Genomic DNA, 12,266 nt, shown 5'->3' on the forward strand with positions numbered 1-12,266 from the left:
TTAATCATTAAAATGCTTGCAATACTTTTTATTCAGGGTCGACATAATGGTCAACTATTGCCTATTAATATTTGTGTTTGTACATCTCAAGTAAAGTGAGAGCACTTTATTCTTTAAAGTGGACTCTATTGACACTTGGATAAATCACGTGAAATGGTTTCAACATCATGGGCTGTATTTTCCTTTTAAATCGCCCCCGCCTGATCCTTATCGGTGTTCCAGTGGTTGCGTCTTTTTTTAACCATCGGAATGCCGCGGGTGCTCCATGGCGGTATGGGAGCGAAGTGGAGCCGTCGCTGTGCGCCAGAGGAGGCCTATCGACTTGGGAATCTTCGGCTCCAAATTGTGCGCACGCAGCTGTCGAGCTCCTTCCCCCCCCCCCCCCCCCCCCGAGGCCAGAGACTGCCGGCCTGAGATTGCTGTGGGGGGGGAGGAAAAAGAGAGAGATCGATGTGGGGGGGTGGGCCGGTGTGAGAGAGACTAAAGGAGTAAATCAGGCTTTATTCGACCATTTATATTATTGCCTAACACTAGAAAATACTACAATCCACTTAAAAATACATCAAACTGTGGAGAACTAAAGATCTGTGTAATATCAAACAACCCTGTCAGATCTGTGTCCATACCGCCCACTTAAGATCCAGTAAGACCTGATTTTTCAGGACGGTATTAAGGTCTGGTGGTAAACGGATCTTAATGATGAAACTTCCATTTTGGGCGGGAATATGGGCAAACAGTATCGAATACCACCCGGTGGTAATGACTCTGGAATACCGCCGGGTGTTTTTGTCCATGAAACTTGTATTTCTGGGCGATTTGAGAGGAAACTCTAGCCCCATGTGTCTTCTGCAGAGAAAAGATCAGTCTGTTCCTACCTGAGCTCTTGCATTATTTAGTGATATCAAGAATGTTTTGTTTGGGAATTAAACTATACTTCCAACAACATAGCCTACAGCACAGTGTGGGTAATAGAATGCATTACCCCGTATTACATTTTAATTAGTCCCAACCCACTCGTAGCGCTTACCTACAAAGCAGTTATGCACTGTTAGAAGCATCCTTCAAAATTCATTACTATCTGTTTGCACGGGATAATGCACATTTTGTACTGTTCCAAGCTGGTTTTAAAATGAAGTTCTAGTAGACCACCATGATTATTAGAATACTTCGGTGGAATTCATCTGGACCGAGAGGTGAGAAAAAATGAATGTTCAGTAATCAGTCATAGCTCAGTTTGTAGCACTCCCACCTCCTGAATCAGAAATTCTGAAGAAACAGATGGGTGAGAACCAAGTATCAACCCAACATTGCAGCTTGCATATGAGAAGGTGAGCTGTGTGGTAAGCTTTCCAAGTGGTTAAATGACAACCGTTGCCGTTTTAAGTCACTAATCAAATGTGCCCTACTGCAGTATGGACATGAATGTACAGCTTGGAGATAACTGTTTTCTAAGAGCTTAGCACTTTGCCTCAGTCAAGTTGTGGCAGGTTAAGAGGGAATTGTGGGTGCCCTGCATGCTTTGTCCATCTACTTGCCATTGTGCAGTATGGCCAGCCTTACCTTGGTAGACTTGCTAAGGCCAGTAAACCTTTTCCTCATCTGCCTCCAGGTCTTCTGGATGTTTGAATATCCATTTACCTTGACTGTTATCTCCTGTCAAACAGCCAACACATTTCTTCTGAGAGGACAGTGCTCTGGAGTGACAAAATGGGCAACTTTTTTTTACTGGACTTCTTCAAAAAGTAGCTCAAACCTCATCCAACAATGGAGCTGATTCCCCCCTCCAAGCAGCCATTTTCCCCTCTCTGCCTGCATCAATTAACTCTATGGTTGCAGCAGCATGCTATTTCCCTCCCACAGCAAGCTTTCACAGACAGGCTTACTCTGTCCTGGGAGCTTGTCTTGAATATATAACAAGCTAATCTCAGGAAATCTTGAAAGATTGGCCAGTAGGGTTTTGAAGGGCATATATGCTTTAGTTCCATGACTGGAATATTTCCTAGAACATGTTATCAGATTATAGCAATATTTGCACATGTGTAGTGCTCCTTTCCCAGCTTGAAATTAGATGGCATTTTTTAAATTTTGTCTCTAAAATAAATTTACCAATATCTGTACATCAACAAATCTCATTTTTATAGTTGTCGAATAAATATGAAAAATCTTGAACAACTAATGGATGTTGTTTGAAGTTTAATGTTTTTTTACCTGGTATTACACTGTTTCTATCTTGCAGTTTTGCATTTGGTTCCTTAATATCTGCTGTTGACCCAGTAGCTACGATTGCCATTTTTAATGCTCTGAATGTGGATCCTGTACTGAACATGTTGGTATTTGGGGAGAGCATTCTGAACGATGCAGTTTCTATAGTCCTTACAAAGTAAGCTTTTATTTCTTCTCCCTCCATGTTGTATAGCCCTCTGACTGGACCTAAATTTGGCCCTCCTGTTTTTTCGGCACAGACTTCCTACGATCCAAACGGCGGCAATAAGATGTCCAGGGATTCTGGCCCGTCTGCCGACTCTCCCGGGGCTTGGCATGGCGTGGCGAGTCCATTAGGTGGCGGAGCTAGGGCCCGGCGCCGAAGAGTGCCGGCAACTGTCCGCATGCGCAATAGAGCATTCGTGCATGCGCAGCAGTTCCTCCCATGATTGTGATGATGCGTGCCTGCATTGTGGGACCCAACGTGCCCGCCCCTATCCTGGACCGAGTGGCCTGCTGCACAGGTTGGCTGTTGCCTTCCCGCGCTGAGGGCTACAAGAAACTGGTTGGTGCGGGGAGACTCTTGATTTGGGAGTGGTGGGGAGGGGGGAAGCGCGGGAGGAGGGGAGGGAAAGAGAATTTTGATCCGGTGGAGGGGAGGGAAGGAAGGTTTGATAACTATGTAGCCAGTAATTTTAATGAGCTTACGAAAGACTTTCTTTAAATCTGTTGATGAAAATACTTTCCTACGAGCAGTAGGTACTTCTATTGTTTTTATTTGGATGTTTTGAAAAAATTATGTAAATGCTGTATTATGTTTTGTCTCTCTACTACTTTTATTTTTGTAGTTTAAGTTTCCATGAATGCTTCTGTTGTATAATAAATTAACGTTGCAAAGTTTGTCAGTCCTGTATAGCTGTTTGATCCTATTCACATTCTTTAGTCAAGTCATTAAGTACCTACTGGTGCTGATTTCTTAACTCTCTGCAAGGGTTTTCTGTGCGGCCATAAGTGGCCACATACGCTGGCCTAAGTTAGTTTGGAGCAACTATTAGCTGTCCAAACTTGCTTCAATGGCCAAAACGAGTGGAGGTGGCTGGTAACTCCCCCTTTTGAAAAAAAAAACTAAACCAAAAAAAATCCTAACTAACTCACTTACACTGGCACAAATTAAATGTGCAGAATGGGGATTTTTAAGATACTCCAGAAAAATCAAGTTGCTCCAAAATAAAACGGAGCAACTCCTGGGCAAATTTGGGCCCACTGTGTTGAATGTATGTAATATGCAATATATTTCCAGCAGATATTTTAGAATTTTAATTGTCAGATCATTTCACAATCTATTTGATGCAGTTTTCCCTTATTGCCATAATACTTGTTTCTGTTCATTCTGTTTTTCAGTTTACATTTTACGCGTAACTTGCGTGACCAGTGATGTCACTTTCTATTAAATATTCTGACATAAATATTGATTAGCACGCAAGACTAAGCAAATAATGAATAATTTCACGTGACTTAGCAATGCATGTTCGAATGCTGTATTCTAGCACAGCCGAAGGCTTGGCCAGGGAAAATGCAACTGATGTGAGTGGATGGCAAACTTTTCTACAGGCATTGGGCTACTTCCTCAAGATGTTTTTTGGATCTGCAGCACTTGGAACACTCACTGGTCTCATCTCTGCATTGATATCTTTTTTTGCCTGGGAATAAGCATTCTAGTTTATATATTCTTGATATTGTAGTATTCAAAATTTAAAAAATATCAATAGAAATGACTTGATAACAGAAATGAACATTCTTGCCAAACTACCTTAAGAAACCCCATAATACTTCGACAGAACCCCAGGGAACTGTCCTCGCCTCTTGACCTGCCATTAAAACATTATTTTAGTCAAGAGACAGTAATATAAATAACTGTTGCAAGCTCTGTCCATTTGGCTAAATCGGTGCATGCTTGGTTAAAGCTCAAATTTCAATTATTTGCTACTGTATGGCTATTATATGTCAACTCCTGGACGTGTATATTTTGCCCACCATACCAGAAGCAGTATTCAAGAGCAACTAGGCCTTGAAATTGTACCATTGGATACTGGCATATGTTGCACTTTATCAGGGACCCTCAAAGCCTCCCTGATCAAGTGCAAATCCCCACTGACACCTGGCCCAAGACCGCCCTAAGTGGAGGAAGTGCATCCGAGAGGGCGCTGAGCACCTCTACTCTCAGCGCCGAGAGCATGCAGAAATCAAGCGCAGACAGTGGAAAGAGCGTGCGGTGAACCAGTCCCACCCACCCCTTCCCTCAATGACTATCTGTCCCACCTGTGACAGAGTCTGTGGCTCTCTTATTGGACTGTTCAGCCACCAAAGAACTCACTTCAGGAGTGGAAGCAAGTCTTCCTCGATTCCGAGGGACTGCCTGTGATTGCTTCAAATGTTTTTCTGAAATTCTACTCTGTTTTAGTGGAGGTTTTAACCCATTTAAAATAAGTAAGTCAACACTTCCTATAAAATATTGGAGAGGAATTTTAAATGTTTTAAGCATTTAAACTGTCATCACAAAAGTTCAGAGTCCTGGTATTTGTATAACATTTGTGATAGGTCCATCAGTTATATAAATCTTGCATATTTAGACCATTTGTATATACAAAACAGCTTTAGTATATCATGATATCAAAGGAAAGATTAACAGCTTTATAAAAAAGAACTTTGAAAGGTTGATAAACATAGATCCACCCCCACCCTTGGATTTAGAGTGGTGATTTCTGATGTGTGAAACTAGAAAGTGAGCACAATTCACAAGATGGAATTGTTGGTTTCTACTTGTGCCCGACTAAGTGAACATTTGTTTTTCTTAATATTTAAGTATTTACCTGTTAAAGCATATAGACCTCAGAAAGACTCCATCACTAGAGTTTGGGATGATGATAATCTTTGCCTACCTTCCTTATGGACTTGCAGAGGGGATGAAGCTGTCTGGTAAGTGTTCCTGTAATGTAATTTTTATTGTGGGTGATTCCTTAATCTTTGCACTATTAAGGATGTATTAGATTTATGTATGAAGAAAAAGCCACTGAGCAGAATTAACATTTTACTTCTTGATAGCATTTGTTTTGCATTGCCCATATTTCGTGAGCAGCAACCTGACAGATCATGTCCCCAGTAGTGCACATTGTAACAATTTTAAAGAGGTGCATAATTTTATATTTTTTGAAGTAAATTAAGCTGAATTTTGAGAGACCAAAAGATCTGTTAAATTGTGAAGTCCTATGTGGTTGTTTTAATCAGCACTTTCAATGCTTCTATTACCTTTTTTTCTACACACATTTCATACACATGGTAAATCTACAACATATTTTCTATTCAAGCTCCTTATTGTAGCTTTATCTGAATTTACTGCCACGGATATGACTCTTTTGGCCCTCTTATTAATGCGTTCCTATGGAAAATGGCTTGGTTTATATTGGGCAAAGTAGCAATGTTATTAAAAAAAACCCATCAGCATTGCTTTGTGCTGTATTATAAGGCTATGGTAAGTTAAACGATCCACTTTATATATTACATATTGCGGGGGGGAAAAATCTGGAATTCAGCTCTTTTGCCCATGTTTGGGACCAAGGCTGTAATGAGGTCTGGAGCCGAGTGGTCCTGGCAGAACGCAAACTGAGCATCGGTGAGCAGGTTATTGGTAAGTGCCACTTGATAGAACAGTCGATGACCCCTTCCATCACTTTGCTGATTGAATGTAGGTTGATGGGGCGGTAATTGGCTGGACTGGATTGGATTTGTCTTGCTTTTCGTGGACATTGTCGGGTAGATGCCAGTGTTTGTAGCTGTACTTGAACAGCTTGACTAGAGGCGTGGCTGGTTCTGGAGCACAAGTCTTCAGCACTACAGCCGGAATGTTGTCGAGGCCCATAGCCTTTGCTGTATCCAATGTGATCAGCTGTTTCTTGACATGTGGGGAATCGAATTGGCTGAAGGACCCGGCTTCTGTGATGATGGGGACCTCAGGAGGAGGCCGAGATGGATTATCCACTCTGTACTTCTGGCTGAAGATGGCTACAAACGTTTCAGCCTTGTCTTTTGCACTCGCGTGCTGGGCTCTGCCATCATTAAGGATGGGGATGTTCATGGAGGAGTTTAATTGTCCACCACATTCACGACTGGATGTGGCAGGACTGTAGAGCTTTGCTCTGATCTGTTGGTTGCGGGATCGTTTAGCTCTGTCTATAGCGTGCTATCTCTATTTAGCATGCTAGTAGTCTTGTGTTGTAGCTTCATTGGGTTGGCACCTCATTTTGAGGTATACCTGGTTCTGCTCCTGGCATGCTTTTCTGGATTCTTCATTGACCCAGGGTTGGTCACCTGTCTTGATGTAATGGTGCGGGGCCTTGAGGTTACAGATGGTGGTGGAATACAATTCTGCTGCTGTTGATGGCCCACAAACTTCTCATGGATGTGCAGTTTTGAGATGCTAGATCTGTTCATAATCTATCCCACTGAGCACTGTGTTAGTGTCACACAACACTTTGTCTCCACAAGGACCGTGCAGTGGTCACTCCAGCAATACTGTCATGGTTTGATACAACAGGTAAAACCTGCGACAGGTAAATTGGTGAGGCTAAGATCAGGTAACTTTATCCCCTCGTGTTGGTGTTCACCACCTGCTGTAAGCCCAGTTTGGCAGCTGTGTTCAAGACTTGATCACCTCTACCGAGCCAGTCTTTGTGATGGACATTAAAGTCCCCTACCCAGAGTACATTCTGTGCCCTTGCTGCTACCTTCAATACTTCTTCCAAGTGGGGTTTAGCATGGAGTACTGATTCATCAGCTGAGGGAAGGGAGGGGAGGAGGTATCCTTGCTCATGTTTGATGATGCCATGAGACTTAAAGGAGTCCAGAGTCAAAGTTGTGGACTCCCAGGGCCACTCCATCCTGACTGTGGGACATCTCCCAACTTTGGAACATCCCCAGATGTTAGTGAGGAGAACTTTTCAGGGTCGTCTGAGCTGGGTGTGCTTTTGATGTGTGCAAATCTGATGCCTAGGTCGAAGCCGAATGGTCCGTCCAGTTTTCTTCTTGTACATCTTTTTATAGTGGCTTGCTCGGCTGTGGGTCTGAAGTCACCTGTAGGCCAGACCAGGGAAGTTTTCCTTCCCTAAAGGATATTAATGAAACCAGTTGGGTTTTTAACCAGGCTGGGTATAGCTTTTTATTCCTCCATCTCTCTCAACAACACGTGGCAAAGGTCTTTTTACCTTCCCCCCCCCCCCCCCTGCCCCTGCCCAACAGCAATTCCTTCACCTGACTACAAACACACTCACATGCACCTCTTCCTTTCTCCCTTCAAAACAGCCACTAGCACCATTCTTTTTAAGTTTGGTAGCATTTAAGCAATCACTTACTTCTCTCGTGGTTCCTTCTTCACTTCGCACACCTGCTTTCAATTCAACACCTCCCCATCTGGAATGATTTGCTTTTTCTCACTCTCAGCACCTCCACAACAAGCAGACACATATCTGCAATCTCCTTACATGGCTACACTAATTCTGCAGGACAAAACAGCGCACAGCAATAAATAGATCAAGGACCATGGGACGGGCACCCAATTCCATGGTGTGGTCGAACCTGGAAAAGCAAGCACTGGAGATCGGTGGCCCTGCAGAGCTGTTTCAGAAGGAGATTTTGAGGCTGGGGGCTTCTGCGGAGAGGGTATCTGACTATTACTTGCACCCCTTCATGAACCTCTGAAAAATACACAATCATGCAGCTTGACTACATCAAGCCTCTCTGCTATCCTGACCCTTGTCCTAGATCCTGAACAGCCACAGCGCCGTGCCCCCCCCCCCAAAAGATGCTGCAGAGAAGAATCCTTCTGAGGAGGCACCATCTTGCACTCCATCACTCCCAAGCACCAGCACAGAGATTGACATTCCGGCTGGATTAGACAGTGAGTTACAGGTATGTGCACGTGGTGAAACACCCAGCGCTATTATGCCATGAAGCCAGCCACTGCTGCAAATCTCAGCTCTCTCTTTATGATTGGTAACCATTGCAAAGGTCAAGGTTTGCTCTGTAATTGGGAGCATTGATGATGCAGGTGCTGTGCCCTGAGGCAGCCTGGAAGGATACTGTGGTGAACATTAAGAGCAATGGTGACTTTGACAGCCACTGGCAAAGCATGGCCCTTTTGTCCAGCAGGCAACAGATCATGCTGCGTAGGTTAGCATAAGACTGTCTGGTTAGGTGCAGACTCCTCCTCAAATAGCCAAGAAAGTAACTCTTGGTCTTTCGACCCAGTGGGCCAGCTACAGCCTTTTATGAGCAGCACCCGTAACCCTCTGTCTTCAGCGGCCCAGCTTCTGCTTTGTCTGATTCTTCAGGCTGCAGCTGCTGCTGCTCTTCCTCAAATGTTATCGATCCAAAGAAGTAAAGCAAAAACAGCACTCGTGATGAGCAGTGACTGCTTATTGAGGGTAGGAGGCAGGCGGGCAAAATCTGAAACAAGTAAACGAGAAGCTCAGAACTGGCTTGGAAATGCACTACTCACAATAACACACAAATCCTAATGACATGAGTGGCCCTTAAAATTTAGTTTCCTATAAATCTAAAGGTGACTTTTCCTTCCTCTCTATTCCCTACCTCTGCCATATTAGTTGACACCCTACTGCAAAGCTCGAGGTAACCTGTGGCATATGTGTCATGGCTGAATTTCATTCAAAGAATGAGAAAAACACTACCTATAATCTGGCTCACCATTTTAGATGATTGAATACGCTGTATTTCAGGAACAGGCAAAAACCTGTTTGATTAAATATCTCATCAGTCTATGATATCACTGCAAAACGCTTCCCATTTCACGAACAAAAGATGCAGAACATAATTTTAATTAATCTTGTAATATCATTTAGGTCAGTGTATTTGGTTACCGGCAGCAAATTATTAAAGTTTCCACAATCCAGTAACAAAATACAAATGCCTAAATCAATTTGAGAGCTCATTAGTGTGATGTGGTTATGTTTTCCACAGGCAACAAGATATCTGTTCAGCATGTTTCTTGTAATATAGTCGAACTGAACCAGAATACATTTGATTCCAAGCTTGAGAAAGCTAATCGGGTTGTTCTGTCAAGGCGTGACTATTTCTATTAAATGTGATAGTAAAATGGTCTGAGTTCTGGGGCTCCAAAGAAACATCAGTAATTGGTTTAATTCAAATGGCGCTGAGTGAAGCTCAAATGTTGGAAATAACGAGCAATCTTTAGAACAATTTCAAAATTTTCAGTGCAAATCACACTATCAACCAGGTTCATATTTTAATTCAAATTAGAAGTGTTCTTCAATATTTTCAGCTGCTGTCCAGTAACTTCAGGGCCGTGGCACAGATTAGATTAAATAGACAGCCAAGTTTTGCACTGGCTTCCAGCTTCGTTCATGGAAGTGCTCTTGTCAGTAAAAACAGAGACTTAGAAATTCAGCTGCAGAGTGACTGTTTTTCAGGCACTGAGCAGCCTCCTATGCCTCCAATATGGCGGGCAGCAAGCGCACACATTTAGTTTGAGGAGGAAGTGCACCGTCTGCCATATTGGTAAAGGCCATAACATCGGTGTGCAGTGTCCATGCTCAAAACTGGCATTGGGCTCACTGCATATTGCAAATAAGGGAACAAACACCTGTTTGAGGCCCCACTGCAAGATTGGTTTGCTGTGAGGCAGCCGGTGTCAGCTGCACTCAGCAAAACCAGTCTTGCATTCAGCCTAACGGGTGATACTTAATGGAACCATGTGTTGGGCCACAACCCACAAGGATAACTTCAAAAAATATATATTTTTAACTGAATGTGTTGCCGGGGCAAACAGGAGTGCTCCTCTTGACCCCACGTAAAAAAATAATGCGGGCTGCAGCATGATGCCAATCCTCATCGCTCCTCTTTTCCAGTCTCCCCCCTCCCCCCGCCCCCGCCGCACCAACAGCAGCCCAGTTTTCCATTGTGTTTCACCGGCGAACTTCCTGTTGTTCTCCGCAGCTCGTGGGTTCGATGTCGGGTGCCTTAGAAACATAGAAAATAGGTGCAGGAGTGGGCCATTCGGCCCTTCGAGCCTGCACCACCATTCAATAAGATCATGGGTGATCATTCACTTCAGTACCCCTTTCCTGCTTTCTCTCCATACCCCTTGATCCCTTTAGCTGTAAGGGCCATATCTAACTCCCTCTTGAATATATCCAATGAACTGGCATCAACTCTGCGGTAGGGAATTCCACAGGTGAACAACTTTCTGATTCTCCTCATCTCAGTCTAAGGATAAGGGGTAAGCCATTTAGGATGATGTCCCCTGGTTCTGGACTTCCCCAACGTCAGGAACATTCTTCCTGCATCTAACCTGTCCAGTCCCGTCAGAATTTTATATGTTTCTATGAGATCCCCTCTCATCCTTCTGAACTCCAGTGAATACAGGCCCAGTCGATCCAGTCTCTCCTCATATATCAGTCCTGCCATCCCAGGAATCAGTCTGGTGAACCTTCGCTGCACTCCCTCAATAGCAAGAAAGTCCTTCCTCAGATTAGGAGACCAAAACTGAACACAATATTCCAGGTGAGGCCTCACTAAGGCCCTGTACAACTGCAGTAAGATCTCCCTGCTCCGATACTCAAATCCCCTATCTATGAAGGCCAACGTACCATTTGCCTTCTTTACTGCCTGCTGTACCTGCATGCCAACTTTCAATGACTGATGTACCATGACCACCCAGGTCTCGTTGCACCTCCCCTTTTCCTAATCTGCCGTCATTCAGTTAATATTCTGCCTTCATGTTTTTGCCACCAAAGTGGATAACCTCACATTTATCCACATTATACTGCATCTGCCATGTGTTTGCCCACTCACCTAACCTGTCCAAGTCACCCTGCAGCCTCTTACTGTTCTCCTCACAGCTCTCACCGCCACCCAGCTTAGTGTCATCTGCAAACTTAGAGATATAACACTCCATTCCTTCATCTAAATCATTAATGTATATTGTAAAAAGCTGGGGTCCCAGCACTGAGCTCTGCGGCACCCCACGAGTCACTGCCTGCCATTCTGAAAAGGACCGGTTTATCCCGACTCTCTGCTTCCTGTCTGCCAACCAGTTCTCTATCGACGTCAGTACATTACCCCCAATACCATGTGCTTTAATTTTACATACCAATCTCTTGTGTGGGACCTTGTCAAAAGCCTTTTGAAAGTCCAAATACACCACATCCACTGGTTCTCCCTTGTCCACTCTATCAATTACATTCTCAAAAAAATTCTAGAAGATTTGTCAAGCATGATTTCCCTTTCATAAATCCACGCTGACTTGGACCGATCCTGTCACCGCTTTCCAAATCGCTGCTATTTCATCTTTAATAATTGATTCCAACATTTTCCCCACTACTGATGTCAGGCGAACCAGTCTATAATTACCCATTTTCTCTCTCCCTCCTTTCTTAAAAAGTGGTGTTGCATTAGCTACCCTCCAGTCCATAGGAACTGATCCAGAGTCGATACACTGTTGGAAAATGATCATCAATGCATCCACTATTTCTAGGGCACTTCCTTAAGTACTCTGGGATGCAGACTATCAGGCCCCGGGGATTTATCGATCTTCAATCCGATCAATTTCCCGCCTAATAAGAATTTTCTTCAGTTCCTTTTTCTCGCTAGACCCTCGGTCCCCTAGTATTTCTGGAAGGTTATTTGTGTCTTCCTTCGTGAAGACAGAACCAAAGTATTTGTTCAATTGGTCTGCCATTTCTTTGTTCCCCATTATAAATTCACCTGAATCTGACTGCAAGGGACTGATGTTTGTCCTCACTAATCTTTTTCTCTCCACAGCTATAGAAGCTTTTGCAGTCAGTTTTTATGTTCCCAGCAAGCTTACTCTCATACTCTATTTTCCCCCTCCTAATTAAACCCTATGTCGTCCTCTGCTGAATTATAAAATTCTCCCAGTCCTCAGGCTTGCTGCTTTTTCTGGCCAATTTATATGCCTCTTCCTTGGATTTAACACTATCCTTAATTTCCCTTCTTAGCCACGATTGAGCCAC

The 12,266-nt window shown here is 43.7% G+C and overlaps 1 protein-coding gene across 2 annotated transcripts in view; it reads left to right on the forward strand.

The window, feature by feature from the left end:
• slc9a8 (solute carrier family 9 member 8) overlaps positions 1-12,266 on the forward strand; it is a 100,225-nt gene that overhangs the window by 34,847 nt on the left and 53,112 nt on the right. For both annotated transcript variants that reach the window (XM_070896005.1, XM_070896004.1), the window contains exons 8-10: positions 2,237-2,380; positions 3,750-3,888; positions 5,073-5,178. In XM_070896005.1, coding sequence (XP_070752106.1) covers positions 2,237-2,380; positions 3,750-3,888; positions 5,073-5,178 — 389 coding nt within the window. The remainder of the gene's footprint in view (positions 1-2,236; positions 2,381-3,749; positions 3,889-5,072; positions 5,179-12,266) is intronic.

The sequence above is a fragment of the Pristiophorus japonicus genome, chromosome 12, assembly GCF_044704955.1.
Source record: "Pristiophorus japonicus isolate sPriJap1 chromosome 12, sPriJap1.hap1, whole genome shotgun sequence".
Lineage (NCBI taxonomy): Eukaryota > Metazoa > Chordata > Chondrichthyes > Pristiophoridae > Pristiophorus > Pristiophorus japonicus.